Source organism: Lontra canadensis, unplaced genomic scaffold (assembly GCF_010015895.1).
Source record: "Lontra canadensis isolate GAN:19392208 unplaced genomic scaffold, GSC_riverotter_1.0 scaffold88, whole genome shotgun sequence".
Lineage (NCBI taxonomy): Eukaryota > Metazoa > Chordata > Mammalia > Carnivora > Mustelidae > Lontra > Lontra canadensis.
In genome coordinates this window covers 3,825,650-3,845,478 of record NW_022631082.1, presented here as the reverse complement: position 1 = coordinate 3,845,478, position 19,829 = coordinate 3,825,650, and the positions used below count along the sequence as shown (strand labels likewise).

At 57.5% G+C, this 19,829-nt stretch overlaps 3 protein-coding genes across 4 annotated transcripts in view; 2 read left to right on the top strand and 1 right to left on the bottom strand.

The window, feature by feature from the left end:
* ARHGEF18 (Rho/Rac guanine nucleotide exchange factor 18) overlaps window positions 1-1,415 on the top strand; it is a 78,585-nt gene extending 77,170 nt beyond the window's left edge. The window contains exons 28-29 of the mRNA XM_032883882.1: window positions 649-774; window positions 870-1,415. Coding sequence (XP_032739773.1) covers window positions 649-774; window positions 870-1,018 — 275 coding nt within the window. The 3' untranslated portion in view covers window positions 1,019-1,415. The remainder of the gene's footprint in view (window positions 1-648; window positions 775-869) is intronic.
* Window positions 1,416-4,689: 3,274 nt separating this feature from the next.
* On the bottom strand, window positions 4,690-10,379 carry PEX11G (peroxisomal biogenesis factor 11 gamma). Of its 2 annotated transcripts, none has more exons than XM_032883915.1 (5): window positions 10,334-10,379; window positions 8,281-8,469; window positions 7,688-7,866; window positions 5,801-5,863; window positions 4,690-5,248 (listed from the first exon to the last, which is right to left on the bottom strand). In XM_032883915.1, exons 2-5 carry the CDS (start codon window positions 8,317-8,319, stop codon window positions 5,014-5,016), a joined length of 516 nt encoding a protein of 171 aa, XP_032739806.1. In that variant the 5' UTR covers window positions 8,320-8,469; window positions 10,334-10,379; the 3' UTR covers window positions 4,690-5,013. The 2 variants fall into 2 exon arrangements, with proteins under 2 accessions (XP_032739806.1, XP_032739805.1); XM_032883914.1 differs by lacking the exon at window positions 10,334-10,379 and adding an exon at window positions 9,997-10,077.
* A 3,862-nt stretch (window positions 10,380-14,241) lies between these two features.
* TEX45 (testis expressed 45) lies at window positions 14,242-19,829 on the top strand. The gene is made up of 9 exons (XM_032883902.1): window positions 14,242-14,384; window positions 15,607-16,186; window positions 17,082-17,188; window positions 17,275-17,375; window positions 17,604-17,716; window positions 17,828-17,937; window positions 18,270-18,474; window positions 19,007-19,092; window positions 19,594-19,829. The coding sequence occupies exons 1-9, from the start codon at window positions 14,370-14,372 to the stop codon at window positions 19,819-19,821; spliced, it is 1,545 nt and encodes a 514-aa protein (XP_032739793.1). The 5' UTR covers window positions 14,242-14,369; the 3' UTR covers window positions 19,822-19,829.

The following is a 19,829-nucleotide window of genomic DNA, read 5'->3' as shown; positions in this document are numbered from 1 at the left end:
CTCCAGAGTGGGCAACAGGAGGAACCTAGAAGGCACAGCTGGCGACCTCGGCTACATGGCACAGGCCAGTCCTCTCCCCACGTGGAGGTCTCATCCCGAGAAGGAAAATGAAAACATCAGAGCCCATGTCTTTTCCCCAGCTCGGTCCTCAAACAGGGATCGGCGATGAGAGAACATCGTGGCAGTTCAGAAAGAGCCTGGGTCCCTTAGGGACATCGAGGCAACCAGTGTTCATGCTCCCCACCCGGCCCCCACCCGGGTTCTTGTGCCCAGGTCTCTGCCATGTCCTCATCCCAGAGGGGACACTGAGGGCCTTGTGGAGCGCACCCTGCAGTGAGAGGTCCCCCGGGAGAGAAAGCCCCGGGGATCCTGCGAGTGCTGCCGGCATGCAGGCTCTGGCTGAGGGGAGCCAGCCCTGGAATGTTCCTGAGGAGCAGAGCCTGTGTCCCGGGATCGCTGGGGCTCAAGGGCCGTGGGGTCGCACTCTCATCCGGAGGTTGAATGACTCCAAGGGCCCTCTGGTCGGGTGTGGCTGCTTCTGGGGCTTATTTCGGTCTGAGTGGGTGTGTCCCTGGGCAAAACGGTTCTGCTCTGCTCGTGTGCCCGGAGCGACGCCAGACACCTGAGGCTGTGTGCTCCTTCCCTCAGCCTCCTTCGACCTGAAGCAGCAGCTGTTCCTCGGCAAGCTCGTGGGCAAGGACGAGAACACCGCTCGGAACCGCCGCTCGCTGAGCCCCGTCCTGCTCAGCAGCCACGGCTCTGTACCCCCCACAGGTGGGCCCAGCACCCCAGCACCCTGTCCCTGGGACAGCAGGGCCAGTGCGACGCCTGGCAGCTGCCAACAACCGCCACTCCCCACTCTCTTCCAGAACCCTGCTGCCCGGCCCCAGCTGACGTCCCTCCTGAGTGCTGCTCCCTCAAGCCTGGGGGCACACCCGTGCCCCCCTCCCCCTTGCCACTGCCCACCACGCCACTCGACAAAGAGGACAGCAACAAGGAAGACGTCATCTTCTTCTAGAGGGGCTGTGGCTCGAGGTGCAGACCCCTCCCTGTCTTGCTGTCTGGGGGACATCCCAGTCGTCCCTCTCCACTTCCCGAGCAAACCACCACCAACGGCCACCTGGCTTGGGTCAGGGTCAAGGTCAGGGCCAGGGCTGGCCCATTGTCTCGAGGCTCTTTCTGTAGGTTTAGCAGTGGTGCCTGGGTAACTTTCTAAGCCTCTTTTTTTTTTAACACAAAAAGGAAAGTTTTTAATCGAAGGTTGAACCAGAGCTAACCCAAGGAGCTGTGTCCAGTCACAGCTCCCCTGCTGGGGAGGGAGAGATCGACTCCACACCATTTGTTCCAAGGTAGTGATGAACAGTGGTGCAAGATGCCTGATGATAGGCCAGACCCCAGTCTGAGGAGGGGGGGGCCACCAGGAACGTACAATTAGAGTCCCAGAAGGGGCTGGGTGCCATCAGCAAGCCCCACTTCCAAAGCTGAGACTTGACCGTGTTCCTGCTGAACCTCAAGGCCAGGGCATGAGTTCAGACGGGGGGGGGGGGGGGGCGCACACAGTGCCCCCTGGGGACAGTAGGCCACAGGGTGGGGCGTATGAAGAGGACGGCCAATGGCTCAGGAGACAGGCTCTAGAGGTTCTGAAAGGGATAGACCATAACTCATTTTAATTTGACAGAGGTTTTTAAAACCTGCCGTTGGCCAAACGTGGTGCTTTTCAAAGGCACCTCAGGACGGAGGCCTGCTTCTGTGGGGTTCAAGGGCACCAGCCGTTCTCCGAGCGCTCAGCCTGTCTGGAGAAGCGCAATTGAGAGCATTAGCCGGGGCCGCTCGCTCCTGAGGGTCCCAGCTCAAGGCAGAGGGTCCTCTGCCCCCATGAGATGGGCGGGGTCTTCCTGCAGCTGCAGGGAGGAAGGCCTCAGGGCAGGTGTCCCGCAGTGACGGACAGGTGCTGGTACAAGAAACAGAGCGGAGGGACCACCATGTCCTCATGGACAAGGGCGAAATGGTAGAGGGATCACACGGCCTGGAGACCTCAGATGGGTGGGTGACTCCGGGTGCCTTGTGGCCAGTGAGCTCTGTTAGGCTCTTGTCACCTCCCACTGGAGGACAGGGGTTACCCGTCGTGCTGGATGTCCAGGAATGTTCTGGGGCTGGCCAGTGGGTCGGAGACACACTTCTGCTGTGGAGGAACTCAAGCTTGGGCGCAGGGTGGCGGATGAGGATACGCCAGCCTTTGCTCCCCAGGCTCCCCCACCCCCACCCCACTGAGCCCAGAGCCCTGTCCCTCCCAAAGCGGCAACCGAAGGACTGGGACCCCAGCTGAGCAGTTCTGAACCTCTCCCGGGCACAGTGAATGGTGTGCCAAGCCCGGCCTCTCCGAGAACCTCCGCTTGCTCCGCCCCTCCCCTGCCTCCCACTGTGCTTGGGGCCTGCAGCAACTGCGCATCCTCGGGGAGCAAGGACAGGCGTCCTCCCTCGGCCCCGTGACACGTCCAAGCTCATCCGTGCCATGTCTGTGGTCATTGTTGGTGTTTTCGTACTGAGACGTCTCCGAGCACTTTAGCAACGTCGACTTTAAGTTTCTGTCCTCTTGTGAAGAGAACATTCCCGGGCCCTCACACTGGGTGATTTCACCACCATGTGCCCCTGGCCGCCTGCTCTGGTCTGACCCTCCGAGACACCACGATCCCTCAGCCGGTGACAAGTCCAAGGACTCTTGGCTCGGCCATGTGGCAGGAACTGGGGTGTCCCGCCACGGGTCAGTGTCGGTGGTGGTCTGTCTCTCGTCCGGGCGAGGTCCCTCCTGGGGAGAGCCCGATTTTACTTGTACAGTTGGTGGTTGAGCAGATCCTCTTTATTTCCGTGGAACCCGTGCACGTCCTCGTTCATTGTGACCATAATCTTAGTCCACCCGACAATTACTTTTACGATGATTGCAGCATTTCCTCACCGCGGGGTCTTTGAGACCCGCCCTAGAACTGAAGACCTGATTCCAGCAATAAAGGTGTCGAAGATGAGCCGACGGGAGTGTTCGGGGTTTTGTCGAAGGGGGCTCGGCCCAAAGGTCAGTGCTGGAAGGGGCGCCCCTCACACCCTCTGCTGCAGGATGACCTTGGGGAGGCCTGGACCCCATGCCCAGGGCCCCACACGCTGCACCCAGGAAGCTCCACAGATGATGACTGAATCCAGGCATTGAGAGGCGGAGGCAGTGGGGACGCCTGGGGCCCCCTAGGAGCAGCCCTCCAGACAAGGCTGAGTGAGGGGTGGGGATGTGGCCAGGTCCTCCTCGCTCAGGCAGGGTCCCCGTGCTCTTGGAATGTCACCCTCCTAGACAAGGAGCTGTCACCCCGAGCAGGGCCATCCCCAAGGCCCATCTGCCTCTCTCTGCCCAAAGGAGCTGAGTTGGTGACAGCAAGTGCTCCCTGGGGCCTGGGAGAACACCTGTAGGTCCCGCTTCCAGGAACTGGCTGGCCTTGCCCCCCGCAAGAGGCTGAAGTTGCCAGGCAAGGAAGGGCACTGGGCGGGGGGTGTGGCCATACTACAGAGGGTGCTGCCCAGATGCCCAGCACCTGGCTCTGCCCAGGCCCATGGGGGCACCAGCCTGCTGAGCCAGACAAGCTGCCTGTGTGTGGTGCCCCGCCAAACAGTGCTCTGAGTGCCTTACAGGCAGGGAAATGGGTGCTCCTGGAGGTCCCCCCCCACAATGCCCCCAGTGCCCGGAGTTCTGGGAAGGGGGCCTCTGCTAAGGGCCAAGGCGAGCACGTCTCCCCTTTGCGTGAGGGGAGAGGGAGACTGACGGAGCCCGGCCCCTCCCCTCGCCCAGGGCCAGGTGGGCGGGTCGACTGTGCCCCGAGTTAACCCGGAGCGGCCTCCGTCCCAGGTCTTCCCACCACGTAGCTTCCTTGTGGGACGCGACATCGGGCGGGTGTCCTATGAAGTCTCAGGGTCTGCAAGCCCATTTTTGTTGGCTGTGGGATGTAAGGGAGAGCCTGATCCCCTCTGCTTTCCGGTTAGGACAGAGGTGGAGGGTCCGAGGACACATCAAGAGGGGCAGGGGCGGGCTGGCCACCATCTTTAGGCGCCTCCTGAGGCCACACACACGGGGCCTCTCGCGTGTCAGCTAGAGACATCCCGACCCACCCCATGAGGTGGGAGACGGGAGCCTGCGAGGCCCAGCCGCAGACGAGTCCATAAAGCACTCAGAGGGGCGCTGGGCCCGAGCTGTGGCTGGGTGCAAGATGCTTTGACCACAGCAAGCACCCTGGAGCTGCACAGGGGACAAGACAGGCATGGCCTGGTGGAGGGTGACCTCTGTGGCCTCTGTGCCCCAGACGGGAGAGCTGCTCGCCTTGGCCAAAGGCTGCTCAGGGGCGGCGGGCTGTGCTAGCAGAGTCAGAGAGGACCCACTGGGCCAAGCATGTTCCAGAAGGCGGGCCGGGGAGGTGTGGTTTCCAGGCATCACCCACACCCCCCTTCCCCCACAATGCACAAGGCTGCCGCTGCCCCAGAGGAACAGGGTGTGTGAGCGAGGGGGCCTGCAGTGATTTAGAAATAAGCTCTCATGCTTGGCCTGGCACCAACACACTATTTAATCAATCATCATCTCAACCTTCTCAAGGCCCGCCTGGCGCCCGCCATCCCGGCTTCCCAGCTTGCCTTTATTGGAATGCAGAACACAGGCCGCGCAAGGCACTGCGAGGCCCCCGGCACCCTTTTCTGCATGTAAGGCCTGGGGACCCCTCCTCTGGCCCTGAGAAAAGCCTCCCACGTGGAGCCCCAGCCTGGCTGGAAAGGCCCTGGCTCTTGGACCCTGGGAGACCTCACCCCTGCCCCCATCCTGCCCCAGAATGGGCGTGCGCCCGAGGTGGCCCCGTGTGTCCTCTAGGTGACACTCCCTACACCTGGCATTGATTCGCTCAGTTAGACCCAGCCCCCCCCCACCAAGTGATTTCTGCTTTGTGGAAGGGGCTCCAGTGGGGTTCTGGCTGCAGCCACGCCTCCCAGGCCACATCAGGGGGTGGTGGCCTCGCCCTGGCCACTGGCCCGGACAGCCTGGTACATGCTGAGGAGGGAGGAGATGGTCCCAAGGAGCCCCACGAGCCACGGGGGGAAGCGGCCAGCCCACAGGACGCCCGGAGGCAGCCAGTGCACAGCATTGGCCAGATCGGCCGCGTTGCTCAGAAGGGTCAGCACCTCCGACTGGACCTGGGCCTCCATGGCCCTCCTCTTGCTCCGCGGCAGCCGGCTGTGGGAGCAAAGAGAAGCGGCTGGGGAAGACCCACGCACACCCAGGCTCACCCGAACAGCAGGGAGAGGTGACAGCAGAGTGAGTGAGAACTGGTGGGGCTGAGTCCCTGTCGCACCCCGCAGAAGGAGTCTCCAGCGTGAACAGGGCACAGACTAGTGTGGGAAGTCTCAAACCCACACCACAGTCCTCTGGGCCCTGGAGACAGGCCAGGAGCTGGCTGGTGGGCACAGCGTTGCCCCACATTCCTTCCCGGGATGCAACAGGGACCGTGACCTCAGTCCCTAAGAAACCTGTTTCTGACCACCCGCCCTGCATGGGGTGTGGCCAAGAGGGCTCAGCCACGTCCCGCCGACAGGGCTCAAGCCAGCCTCAGTTTCTCCATCTGGACCAGCCTCGAGCTGCTGTAAGGCCCCCATGCAGGCCCGCACAGGGGCGAAGCTGAAAACTGGTGACAGCTCAAGGCACCTCCCTGGCTAGGGAAACCCACCAGGGTCCCCAACTTGCGGGAGGAAGTCGGCCTTTCTCCAGAGCAAAACCGCAGGGTCGTACCTGGTGAAGGCCACCGTGGGGCCCCTCAGCCTCCCTCTCAGCATCAGGACCATCCTCAAGGACCTGCAGCAGGCAAGGAAAGCAGGGTGAGGGCGCAGGGGTTAGCTCCCCAGCGCCAGCCCGAGGGGAGGCCACCACCCGCCACGATGGCCACATGTGGCTGCAGCCGTCGTGCACCCTCCCAGAGCTCCAGACCCACCTGGGCCTCAGAAGCTCCCGGCAACTCCTAATCCAGGCCCTGACCTGCCTGCCCTGTCCACACAAGATCTGGAAGCATCTAGTGCTTCTGATGCTGGAGCCAGCCACGTGTCCCTGTCCACGCGGCCTGTCCCCAGAGAGCATGGGACCCAAGGCAGCCCCTGCAGTGAGGTAAGTGGGTCTGCATCGGGGCCCCCTCGAAGACCGGGGCAAAACGCCAATTCCTGCGCCCCGGGTCCCGACTCGCCAAATCCAAACCTCTCACCACCTGGGCCTCTGCGTTGCTGCAACAAACCCCCTCTCAGGCACTTGGGGTCCTACGGACACCTGGCTGGGACCCCCACGCTTGCTCACCCCAGATAAGAGAGGAATGATGGAAAAAGTATAAGCTCTAAAAATGAAGAGGCCAAGCACAGACGATCTGAGGCCGATGCCGCCACTCTCTGATCGCACAGCAGCGGAAATGTCTCGTTCCACACCTGTCCAGGCCCCCAGGATGTGCCACCCAGTGAATCCTGATGTAAACCACAGTCTTGGGGTGCCCGTGACTTGTCGACGTGGCTTCATCAGCTGCTGGGGGAGTTTGATAATGGAGGGGCTGTGGGGCGGGTGGGGCACTTGCAGAAGCTCTCTTTTCTTTCGGTTCAATTGCGCTGGGAAGATGAACTAAAAATGAAAGTCTATCTTTAAAAATTAATGGATCCGGGGTGCCTGGCAGGCTCAGTTGGTGGAGCCTGCCACGATCGATCTCAGGGTTGTGAGTTCGAGCCCCACTTTGGGTGTAGAGATGACTTAAAAAATTTTTTAGAAAAATTTTTAAAAACAAATCAGTGGGACCAAGGATGCTCTAAAACAGGAACGAAAAGCATCTTGGGGCCAGAGGTCCCAGGCACTGTGAGGAGAGGCCGGGAGCCAGCCCTCTGGGAGCTGTATGGAGAGTGGGGATCTCCGCATTGAACTGTGGATGGCTTGAACCTTCCACTCTGGGGTTTGTTCTCATGTTCCAGACCATCGATGATAACAGTATAATTAGGGGATGTGTCCCTGGGGAAAACAAGGGCTTTGGAATGTCGGTGTCTGGGGCGGTGGGGGCGGGGGGAATGGCAGCTGATGTGGGCTCCGCCCCCACCCCTCCGGGGATCTGAGAAGCCCGCCTGTGCCTTCGGATCAGGGAGCTCAGAACAATCCCACTGAGCCCCTGTACGGAGAGAAAAATGTTCGGAAGGAAACCCTTATTTGAAAGTTCTAGAAAGTTCTAGTGTGGGTTTCAGAAGCACATAGCCAGTCAGGAAACTCCTGGCTGTTCTCTTTAGGGATGTTTACAGACAACCGCGCAAGCCCGGAGTTCAGAGACCCCGGGGAAAGGCAGTCCCACCGTCTCCTTCTGTCCCCAGCCTGGAGTTCTTTCTGCGTCCTGGGTCCGGTGGGCACAACCACACCCTCCATAGATGTCCACATCCTAACGCTCCCAGGCCCTGTGAGCGTGCTCTCTGACACGGCACAAATGACTCTGCAGATGGGCGAGGATATGGGGTCCTCACAGGGCCCTCAGGAGGGGGAGGCAGCAGGGTTGGAGCCGGAGACATGCCCAAGCGAACGGGCTGTCAGGATGGGCTCTGGAGACGGAGAGAGGGCCGGAACCAGGGAGGTGCCCCTTATAGCCAGCTGGAGGGCATGAGGGCCACATACCTGGCAATGCCCAGGAGCAGAGAGAGGCCCCAGAAGGCTGTGCTCAGTGTCCACCACCGGGCAGAGTCCACGCGGAGAATCTTGGCATCAGCAGCCCAGGCGATGTGCTCACAGGGGTAGTAGAGCTGGTCGGCCAGGTTGCCGAGGACCGATACGCAGCGGACAAAGATGTCCTCCTCCTGCAGGACCGGCGGTGGGGGACATGGGCCTGGAGTCAGACCTAGCCAGGCCCATCTTAGGGACCCAGGCCAAGCCCAATAGCGGTCACAGGGCGGCGTCAAGGCCCAGCAGGCCGGCCCACGGCTGGCCACCTCGGGGAAGAAAGGCCGTGAAGGAACCAGAAACAGCTGACAACAGTAGCTGCTTCGGAGGAGGAAAACCGAGGGTGGGGGGGCATCGGGAAGGAGGGAGACTTTTTAATCACATAGCCTTTTGGAACATATGAACGGGTAAGCTATTTTTTCATTTAAATTCAAATGAGAACAACTGATCATCTCACAAAAGCAAGCAAAATTTTGGCCCACACCATTGCCTCTACACAAGTCCGTAAAACACCGGTTTCCCAGAGTCTACGGCCCCACACGCCCTGTTACCTCGGCCCCCAGGCCATACTGCTTCGTGTAGATAAACATGGCCACATCGTCAAAGAGTCGCAGGACGGTCCTACAGTGGCTGAGTTGGGAGGACAGGGTCAGCAGGCGCGTCCCCACTTCTGACCTGGCTGGACATCGTTCCACCAGGACCCCGCCAACCAGCTGGCAGCAGTACCCCAGCGTTCGGATCTGTGGGAAACCAGAAGCAGTCAGCAGGGCCCTGCTCCTGGGCTGAGCTGGATGGGCTCCGACGTGGCCGTGGGTCGCATGAAATCAAGTTGGGGGCCGGCGGGGGGGGGGGGGGTTGTGCGGACTAGATCAACAAACTTCCAATAAAAGCTGCGAGTTTTGGGGCACCTGGGTGGCTCAGTGGGTTAAGCCGCTGCCTTCGGCTCAGGTCATGATCTCAGGGTCCTGGGATCGAGTCCCACATCGGGCTCTCTGCTCAGCAGGAAGCCTGCTTCCCTCTCTCTCTCTCCCTGACTCTCCGTCTACTTGTGATCTCTGTCTGTCAAATAAATAAATAAAATCTTTAAAAAAAAAAAAAAAAAAAGCTGCGAGTTTTAAGAGCTCCTTCCAGGTGGGACAAATGAAGAAATGTAACCATTGTCCAAAAGTCACTGCAGAGACCCTAAGGCAGTGCTGGTTCGTATCCCTGAGGGGCACACCCTTTAGAGACAGATGTCACAAGAAAACGCAACCATTCCGCAGCTCATGGGTCCTCCTTTCCCCAGCAGACCGGAGAATGAGGCCGGTGTGCATATTTGCATCTGCCCAGCTGGACCAATGTCAGTAGCTGGGCTGGGGAGCGAAGCGGTGGGGCTTGAGACCAGTGAGCCAAAGGGTAATCTGCTCGAGTTACTTCAGTGAGGAGGAATCCACTCAGTGGGTAACTTGGGGCATGGGGAACTGGGTCAGCTTCACCGCCCTCACAGCTTTATTTCATCTGCTTTCCAGAAATTGTTTTTTCCTGCTAATACGTTACTCTCTCAATTTTTCAGTCCCTTTGTAACAGCAAAACTCTGCATTTTAAATGTGAAGCTTGGGAGATTATTAAAACCTGAATGCCCAGTCATAGGGGATTTGAATGGGACCTAACTGCCCACCACTGGTACGTTTCCTGGTACAACCTAGATGCTGGCCTATAAGAGAGAAAAGCTTATGTAGGAACAAGCTGAGTGTCCGCCTTCAAGGGCCTTCCAGCCATATGGGAAAGCCCTAAACATCTTAAATCCCCTATGAGATTGTTAGGGACGACCCAGGGACCAACTAGGGCAGCCTAGTCAGATCCTAAATGTTCAAACAGGGGTTGGGGTGGCCTGTAAATGTCCAGCCAGGCTGAGCTGTAACAACCTAAATGCCCAGTTACAGGGGATTCGGTGGCAACCTCAATGCCCAGCCGTAGAGGCAGCGCTGCCACACCCTGCGTCCTCATATGCGACTGCCTGGGACAACCCAGTGACCGCCTTCAGTGGTCGGGTCGGATCCCAAATGTCCAAACTTGCGGATTTGGCTGGTATTGAAAATACCCCACCATGATGAGTCAGCAGGAACAACCTGCTTGTCCACCGCTAGGGGACAGGGTCGAAGCCCAGCCGGGAGGACGCCTCGGCGACAGGGGATCCTGAGCGCCCCGCCCCGCTCCGGCCTCAGTTTCCAGTCACTGAGCTCCGGCCCTGATCCGGGACCTCCGGCCGCGCTCCGCCCCAGCCTCACCAGGCGGTCCCGACCCCTGTATGATTCCAGCCCAGCCGCCAGGCCGCTCAGCGCCGCCATGGCAACTCCGCCGTGACGCCACCGTGGCGTCTGCGCGCAGCGCCGGGGGGCGGGGCAAGACGCTAGGCCACGCCCCCCCCAGAACTCTCTGCGCAGGCGCGGCAGCGACCCGTTGTACCCAGACACTGTCTTTGTTTGCTGCAGGGAGCCGGACTGGTTTGCAGGCTAGTGGCGGCCACGTGTGCACCCAGACGGCCCTGGGAGCCCGCCGCGACGACTCGTCTTTTCAAAGTTAACCACCTACCCACAAAAGTAATATCCAAGCGAAAGCACCAACCCGTTTGCTCTGGTTCAGGAAGGGATTTTCCCTTTTAATTTCTGCGCTTCCCCATTTCTGCATTGTCTGCTTGTCCACAGGGAGCATGTACAGCTTTTGTAAATTCGTGAAAGACATTCTGAGAATGCTAAGGAAACTCCTACACTCGTTCTAGAAGAGGCGAGATTCTGGTAACGAGTTGCTCCGAAGAGGGTAACTGTGTGGCTGGGAAGAGGATATTAAATCGTTCACCTCTGTACCCCATCGTAGCTCCCCGCCCCCCACATAGGTGTGCATCACTGTATGATTTTCAGGTGCACAGCAGCAAGGTTTGACCCAGACACCATTAAATGATTACAGTAAGTTGAGTTAGCAACCATCATCTGGTATAATTTTTGTAGCTTTTGAATTTTGTGCAGCATACGTGTATTCTCTTATCAAAAAGTCAAATGAAATTTTTCAAAAAGTTAACATGACCCGTTTGCCTTTTTTTTTTTTTAATATTGTGACACATATGAGTCACCGTTTTAAGACATACAATGAAGTGGTATTTGCAACACCCACATGGACAAATATCACCCCTTTTTAGCTTCAAAACATTTTCATCGCCCTCATGGGAGACCCCATAATTCTGGCAAGCAGTTAAATCTATTCCTCCTTACCCAGCCCCCAACCCTCACCGTCTGGTTTGTCTCAGTGGGTTTACCCATTCTGGATATTTCATATAAATGGAATAATGCGGTGTGTGATCATTCATGTTTGGCTTCTTTCACTTAGCATCACGTTTCCAGGGATTCATCCACGTTGTAGCTTATATCAATACTCCATTCCTTGGGATGCCTGGGTGGTTCAGTCGGTGCCTTGGGCTCAGGTCATGATCCCTGTGTCCTGGGACTGAGTCCCACATCCGGCTCCTTGCTCAGCAGGGAGCCTACTTCTCTGCCTGCCTGTGCTCTCTCTCTCCCTTACAGATAAATAATCTTAAAACAAAAAACAAAAAACCTCCATTCCCTTTGTGGCTGTGTAATATTCCCTTGAATGGATCTGCTGCATTTCGTTTATCCATTCAGCTATTGATGGACCATTGGATTGTTTCCACATTTTGGCGACTGAATAATGCCGCTATGAACCTGGGTGTGCATGTATCTATCTGTTCAAGTCCCTGCCTTCAACTTCAGTTCCTTTGGGTAGATTCCCAGGAGTGGAAGGGCTGGGTCATAGGGTAGCTCTGTGTTTGACTTTTTGAGGAACCACCAGACTCTTTTCCACATTAGCTGCACCACTTGACTTTCCCACCAGCAATGCACGACATTCTCCACATTCCTGCCAACACTTTTATTTTGCTTCATTACTACTATTATTGCCCTATTATTATTACGGCCGTCCTGCTGGGCGGGACACTGTATCTCTCGCTATAGGTTTGCTTTATATTTCCCTAATGATTCATGATGTTGACTGGCTGCCTTTTGCAAAATATTTCCCCTTGATTTCAACTTCTATGACCCTTTCTGCCTCATTCCCTTATTTTCAACCACACCGCCTTCCTCCTGGTCCTTGAAATTACAGTAAGAACACTTCTGCCCCAGGGCCTTTGCACTGGCTGTACCCTCTGCCTCCAGATTCCCACATGGTTCCCTCCCTCTCCTCCTCCTCATGTTTATTCGGACATTATCTTTTCATTAGACCTCCCCATCACACCCTCCTGGACAATTCCTACCCACATTTCCTGCAGCCTTGTTTTCCTCCTAAGCTTAGAATACTATCTAACATAACTATATTGCTTCTTTATCTAGCTGCCTAGTTATTTGTCTCTCAACACAACGTGAGGACTTTGATTTGTCTTGGTCATAGTTATATCCCCACAGCCCGGCACAAAACAGTTTCTCAGTAAGTGCCATAGACTTCCGGGCTCAGCTGTCTGCCCAAAGCTCTGTGCTCACACTCCATCCACACGATCCTGGGAAATCTCATCTCCCACGACTTCCCTGGCCCCCTCTTCACTGACCTCTCCCTCATGCCTCTTTAACCCTAACCTGACTCCTGCTCCCACCTGCCGCCTGGACACTTTCCCTGCACATCCCACCAACCCTAGCCCCACACTCAGCATGTCCCAGCATCCTCCGGGACATCTCGCTCTCCCGTGTCCCCATCTCCAGGCTCTCCCGCCAGTACCAGACCTGGACATCATGCTCACCTCTTTCTCTCCACACTCGCCCCTCCTACATCCCAATGTCACTGGAATCCATCCACTTCCTCCTGGCCCACAGCCCCCTCCATAGGCAGACCCCCTCCTCTCTCCAAGCCCTGGACCCCCAGACCCGCCTCCCCCAGGTCTGTCTTCCCTACAGCATCTCAAGATGGGGAGTCAAGAGACTCTTTAACTCCCACATCTGACCACAGCCCTCCTTGCTTAAGACTTGGGCACAGGCATCTGTGTGCCCCACCCCCCAACTAGGGAAGCTATTCCTTCAGCAGAAAAAAAAATCAGAGCCAAGCCCAAGGCCTGCAGAGGGAAGAGGGTCTTGGGCTGTAGCGCACACTGCTGCCTGACTGGCCAGATCCCTTCTCTTGAGCCCCTGCTGTCCCTGACAGCATCATAATCGCACAGTACATTTTCTGAGTGACTGCTGAGAACCAGGCCCTGTGCCAGGCATCAAGCAGAGAGCAGTGAGTCTTACAAGCCCTGCCAAGCCCTCCCAGCGTCCTCCACCATCTGGTTAGGGCCAAGCTTGACCTTTGAGAGAGAGACAGGAGCTAGCAGCTCCACAGCTGGCCTTGTTGTTGCTAGGAGCTGGCCTGGCTGTCCCAGCTAAGCCCTGGTGTTCTCCTGTGGGACATAAATAATTTTGCAGAATGCCAACAATGGACAAGGCCGCTTGGTGACCGTGGCGGAATGAGACAAAACAAGCTCGCTCTGTGATCACGTCTGAATGCAGGCAAAACATGAGCATTGTCCAAACCACAGCAGCAAACCAGACATCCCCACGTCCTGGATAGTCTGACTGACTACTGATCCTTTACCAATGACTGCTTTACTCTTGCTTCATTCCTTAGACTTTCTGATAAAAACTAAGACCCTCAATAAGAGAATTATCTCTCCCCGCTTTGCTTCCCGACGGCATCCAGGATCCACCTCCCGGTCCTTCTTTTCCCAGCAGGCAGAAGGACAAGGCTGAAATGTGTCTTTGCAACAACCTGGCTGGGCCAAAGCCCTCAGCTGGGCTCCAGGTAGGACAGCCAGTGACAGGACCTCAACCCTGTGGACAAAATGACAATTTGCTCAAATTTAGTGAGAAGAAACCCACTCAGTTAAATAAGCCCTGGTGAGGTATTAGCTAATGTTACAATGACAGTTGAATTGCACTATAAATGTATCAAATCAATGTGTTGTGCATCTCAGACATAGGCAATCTTCTTCTGTGTTAATTATATCTCAATAAGGAAAAGAGAGAAAAAGAAGGAAGGAAGGAAGGAAGGAAAGGGGAGGGGAGAGGAAGAAAGGAAGGAAGGGAGGGGGAAGAGAGGGAAGGGGAGAAGAAAAAAGGAAAAAAGGAGGGGAGGAAGGAATGAGTCCTGGAATGACCTTAAGCATTGCAGTGACCCAAAGACCAAAGATGCTCGCTCATTCTGTGTGGCGAGTGTTAGGAAGCCGACCAGCAGGAAAACTTTGGGAAATTATACTCATGAACACCTGCCCCCAATCCTCACTGCGGCTTTCTAAAGTGGTCACCATTCTCCGCCCCATTTTCCAGATGACAAAACTGAGGCTTCGAGAAGTCACTTGCCAAGCTCTCTTGAGCTCTCAGGAGGCGGGATCCTCTGGCCTCACTCCTGATCTTCCTCCCAGCCGCCCTCAGAGGTCCTGGGAGACCATTGTGACAGCACCGCCTGGGGGAAGCTCTTTGGTCACAATAGAGAGAGCTGGGCCACACTGGGACGCAGCCTTGGAAGAACAAGGAACGTGTGAGCATCCTCTGGGAGACTGGGGACAGAGTCAGAGGAAGTCTCGAGGGTCAGGCCGGTTGCCAAGCGCATCTTCTAAGACTCAGTAGTCCCCATGCCACCCCTTGAGGTAAGTACCTTATCCTCATCCCCCATGTGGAAGCTGAAGCTGACGGGAGCCCAGTTACTTATTCCAAGGTGACCTAGCTAGTAACTTCAGTTGTCCGATTCTCCATCAACTGTAAGAAAACTTCTCAACCCTCAACTCTTTTTGCTGCCAAAATGGTAAAAAAAAGAAAAAAAAAGCGAACACAGACACTGAAAAACTGTGGTCTTGTTATCATGCTTGATGCCTGCTTTCTAAAGAGGTCGACGTGAGCTAGCTGTGAGCGGACGTGGTCTGGGCAGGGGGTGAACCTGCTCTAGGGGTGTGGTAGGACGAGGGGGAGGACGACTTTTCCGCTCTGAGCAAAGGCAAGGAAGTCCCAGTTAGCTAACTGGGGCGCTGACAGCCGGGAACTAGAGATCAGGGAAGTGGAGTGAGAGGTGTCTAAGCTTCAGAGAGTTTGAGGGAAGGAAGAGATCCTGGAGGGCAACTGCAGGAGGCAGGAAGCCCCACGAGGAGGTGTGTGGCACAGATAGGACAGTGGCCAGGACTGAGCAGACATTGAAGGGGAGAGCCATGGCCTTGATCACTGACTGAGAGTGAGGAGAGGGGGATCCTGTATCAGAGAAACTGAAGAATGCAGTGGTTCATTCTTCAGCCCTTCCTGCGGCTCACTCTGCACTGACCCCCTCCAGGCAGGGCCTTTGCACCTGCTGCTTCTTCTACCTGGAATGCTATCCCCCCCCCCCGTACCCAAAAGCTCCCCTCCCACCTTTTCCAAGTGCTCAACTGTCCTCTCAGGGACACCACTCTATTCGAAACTGCAACCCTCCCATCCTCAGCCCCATTCCTTCCCAGTGTGGCGTTTTTACCCACAGGTCTTAGCTCCTTCTCCTAACTCCGCAATTGATAGCAGTGCATTTATTCAGTATTGTCCGTCGTCTCCTCGCCCCAGTATTAACTCCACAAGGGTACAGCTCTTGGTTTGTTTTATCTGATGTTACCCCTTCCGAGAACCTAGAACAGTGCCTGGCACACAGTAAGCGTCAAATGAATGATGATATCTCTCCTTTCCCTGGGGGCAGCCACCGGGTCTGGGCCTGTTTTTTGTTTTTGTTTTGTTTTTTTGTCTTTCCACAATGTCCCCAACCCCGAGTGCCCCGCGCCTGGAACACAGGCAGGAGTAAAAGGCAGCATTGTCCTCCAGCCCGGCGCTTGCTCACTCCCGGATCTCCGCCCCTCCCAGCTGGCGCCCTGTTCCGCGATGGCCGCGGTCACCCCGCTGCCATGCCCGATGTCCCGGCTGGACTTCCTCAAGGCCTCGCACTTTGCACTGGGGCCCGACCCGCGGCTGCACGTGGGCGACATGCAGTCCACATCGCATCGGGACTTCCCGGCCCACCCAGGCGGCACCCGTGCGCAGCAGTGCCAGGCGCCGCCCCGCGGGTCCCTCTTCGCACAGGACACGCGCTCGGCGGGCACGGGGCTCGAGTCCGAGACGCACGGCGCGTACGCGCCCCCGGGGCCGTCGCCGTCCCGGCTGTCGGAGATGCGGGAGCGCACCCTCGCCATGCAGGCCAGCAACTGGCGCGAGCTCGCCGACCCGCGCGTCCGCACCAGCGCCTCCACCGTGCGCTCCGACTTCGGCTGGCCCGAGCCGCCGGCGCGCGCGAGCGAGCAGATCCGCGGCGCGCGGCTCATCTTCGACCGCGACTCGGTGCCGCCTGGCGACCCAGCCAAGCTGGGCATCCCGCCCACCACCTACCAGGCGTTTTACCTGCCCCACCACCCGTGCCCGCAGCCCCGCGCGCCCTGCTGCCACCTCGGTGAGGGCGCCCGGGCGGCCAGCGCGACTTGCCAACTCCCGGTGGGCGGGGTTTCCGCGTCCTCCCCCAGGGGACATGTGGCTGAGTGTGGCGATCATTTTGGTTGGCGGAGGGAGTGCTACAAGCAGGGGATGAAGGAGACCAGGGATGCTACCACGCACAGGGCAACTCGCCCCAGTAAAGAATTTTCCAGCCCCAAATATCAATAGTGCCGAGCCCAGGAAAATCTGGAACCTCCCAGATCCCCAGTTTCTATACTCATAGAATGGCATAGGTCCTAATTTTTTTTTTTTTCCAAGGGGGTGTGCCAGGGCCAGAAGTGGTGGCTTGGAACCAGGTTAGAGCAAGTAGACCATTCCAAGCCTGGATTTTCCTCAGTGCCACAATAGCGCCCGGTTTTGCAGGAGCTGCTGAAGCCAAAGGCACGGAGTGCGTGGTGCAGCTGGCATCCAGGGAGGGCTCAGAAAAGAGTAGCTGTCATTTGTGCGATTTTCCAACTCTGTGACTCAAGGGGACCCGCGGGGGGAGTCACTAGTCAGAGGCCCTCCACGCGGGATTCAGGGACTGTCAGATCTGGACTGGACTTGTTCTGGTTTTGTATTTCCGTGACTTCTGGCAAGTCATTTTGCCTCTCTGAGCCTCCCGAAGGCTGTGAGGTGGGGAGAATATGAGTCCTGCAAATGAGGTTCGAAGTCCTTAACCTTGATGGCGGGTTCAATACTTGGTAGTTAGTCTTGTTATCATTTCTTGTATTATTTTGGATGTTTTCCACACAGCCCTCGGGGGAGGCTAGACAGGACTGCCCAGCTCCCCTTTCTAGGCAAGGACTCACATCCTAGTGGGCTTGAGGCTGCGGGGGCTCAGTTCTTCTCTGTTTACTCTTGCTTATCTACAGGGGGCCTCAACCCCCTCAGGTGGGACCACAGCAGACAGGACAATGGGACCTCCTACCAGAGACACTTCCAGGCCCTGCCAAGCCCACCGGCCTTGATGTGTAAGAGGGTAAATCCATGTGGGGCTGGGGCTGCTGGGGAGGGCAGTGATAGGGGCTGGGTGGTGTTGCCCTTCCCACCTCTGTCCACGCACAGGCCTTCTCCAGCGTCGAACTGGGAGACTCCAAGATTGGCTATGGGCCCATGTGTTCAGAGCAGAAGCAAGCCTACAGACCCCAGGGTCTGCCCCCAGAGAGGTACAAAGGGATGGTGGCCTTCCACCAGGGTGAAGGGCTCTCAGCAACACGTGGAGTGTGTCACCTAAGGCTCTGGAGCCAATACTGTGCCTTTGAGGCCTCCATCACCCACAAGCGAGGCTCTCCCACCATGAGCACCCCACAAATTGGCCTCTGGGAAGCCTTCCCCTCTCCCATTTCCTGGGAGTTGCAAGGGCCCAGATCAGACAAATCCCCGCTGATCTGCAGGTATGACAAGGCCCAGGCCGCAGCCCACATCCACTATGTGAATATTCGTCCTGGAGATGGCCTATTCCATGACAGGACCACCAAGGCTGAACACTTCTATGCCCGAGAGCCAGGTGAGTCTACTGCCAGCCTGGCCACCCCTATCCCTCCTGACCTCTCCCAACACCCCCCCTTCCCCACGGGTTCCTCCCAGGCCGGGTCAGCACCTACTCTGCCGCTGGCAGAGCGTTTTGTCCTTCACCATGACCAGACTCCAGCGTCGCACATCCTGGAAGGAAACTGGTGCCCTGGTCCAGGCAGCCTCACCACGTCCATGCATTTCTTCCATGGCCAGGTCAGCAGGAAGGGGGGACCTCCCCGCTCCCCCCCTCCCCGGGTTCATCAGGGAAAAGGGTTTCCCAGGCAGGACGAACAGCAAGTGCAAAGGCCCTGAGGTGGGAGTGAGCTTGACATGTGTGGGGGGATCTCTTGGATCTACCTTCAGGATCTAGGGTTAGTGGCTCTTTCTGCAAAATGAGATACAGTGCCTACTCCCAGCACCAGCAACGTGGGGCCTATGGAGAGTGTGAGCTATCCAACATCATACCCCGCTCACCTCTTTCCTCCACCTGGGTTTTGGGAGATTCCGGACACGGGAGCTTCCTAGATGCCACGTGATCTTAACAGCCGCATCCGGTGACCGCCCCGCCCAGCCGCCACGTGCCTTTAGAGAAATTGAAGAGTCACGTATGCCTAGGGGACCCCTCGCTGCTCAAACAGTTCTTCCAGACTTCCATGGGCACGGACTATTGCCCCCCTGCGACGCCAGAGAAGGTGCAGAAAGCACCCAATCTTCACTTGATGCCTAGCAACCTGCCACAGGGCACTGACGGTGAGCGGGTTGGGGGCGGGGAGGGGCAGGGGGCTCTTCCCCCGCCACAGCTCTAACCCCGCCCCGGCCAGTTTTGTCCCGCCCACTGACAGATTCTGGCTCCGCCTCCTGAAGCGCAAGATCCCACCCCCTGGGCAGAGATCCCCACTCGGCCCCAGGACAGCCCGCCCCTTCGTGGGCTTGAGTCCCCACCACGACCGCCGCCACCGCCACGGCACCGCCCCCTGCATGGCTATAGGCCCGCCCCTCTCCATATCTGCCCTCTCCCGGCTCTAACCCATGCTCTTCTGCCAGACTCTGGCTCCTCCCCCTCACGGACTAGCTTGCCCTACATTGCCCCGCCCTGCGATTGCTACGCCCCTGGCTCCTCCCCCAGCCCCGCCTCCTAACCCATCCTTCGCTCCAACGTCCTCGCTGGCTCAGGCTTTGCCCTGAAGTCCTACTCCATCCTTAATCTCCCACGTTCCTACCTGGGGGCCACACCTCTCTTCCCTCAGCCCCTCAGTTCGATTACCCCCACCCAAATCAACAGAAACAGATTTTTTAACCATGAACCAGAAGATGATGAAGCCTCAGAGAACACCTCCAGCCACCGTGACTGAGGAAATGCTTCAGCGGGTGAGGGACGGGGAAGGGTACCTCTCTGATCAGATAGCCCCCCAATCAGTGTAGCTTTGTCTCAGGATGATAACACCGTCACCTCAGGCCCAGAATTAGTGTTAAGTCCTTCCAGGGTCTCTCTAGGATGACCCCAGGTGCAGGGTCATCTTAACGTCACCCAGCCTCAAGGTCATCCCTAGCTCACCCCCAGAGTCGTGTCAGGGTCAGCTCAAGGACACCTTTATATCACCAGCCACAGTTATACCCCCAGCTGAGGGTTACCTCATAGTTACCAAGGGTCACCGCAGTCCTCGGGTCATACCAGGGGTCACTGGTTTCTCTCCAGCTTCTCCTCCAGCTCCTGGCTTAGCCCGAGGTGGGGCACCTTTTGCCCACCTCCTCAGAGCCCAGTCATCAGCCTTTGCTGCTCCCCAAGGTGGCACGGGGACCACGGGGTGGGCCCAGTAGGTCAGCCAGCCTCCAGCCTATCCTAGCAGGTTGCCCACCCTGTCTCCACAGAGCAAATACAGCCACATTGAGCCCCCGCTGGGCAGACAGCGCTTCTTCTCAACCCAGTATGAGGAAGAGTTTGCCTCCAAGTACCAGGGACCAGCAGTGCTGAGATTGACCAATCTTCAGGACAGCCATGTGCCTCTGGGCTCCCTTCACCAGTGGGGGTGTGGGTCTGGGAAGGTAGACCCTCGGGCCCCCCAGGCCCCCACCTACCCATGCTCTAGCCAACAATAAACACTGTC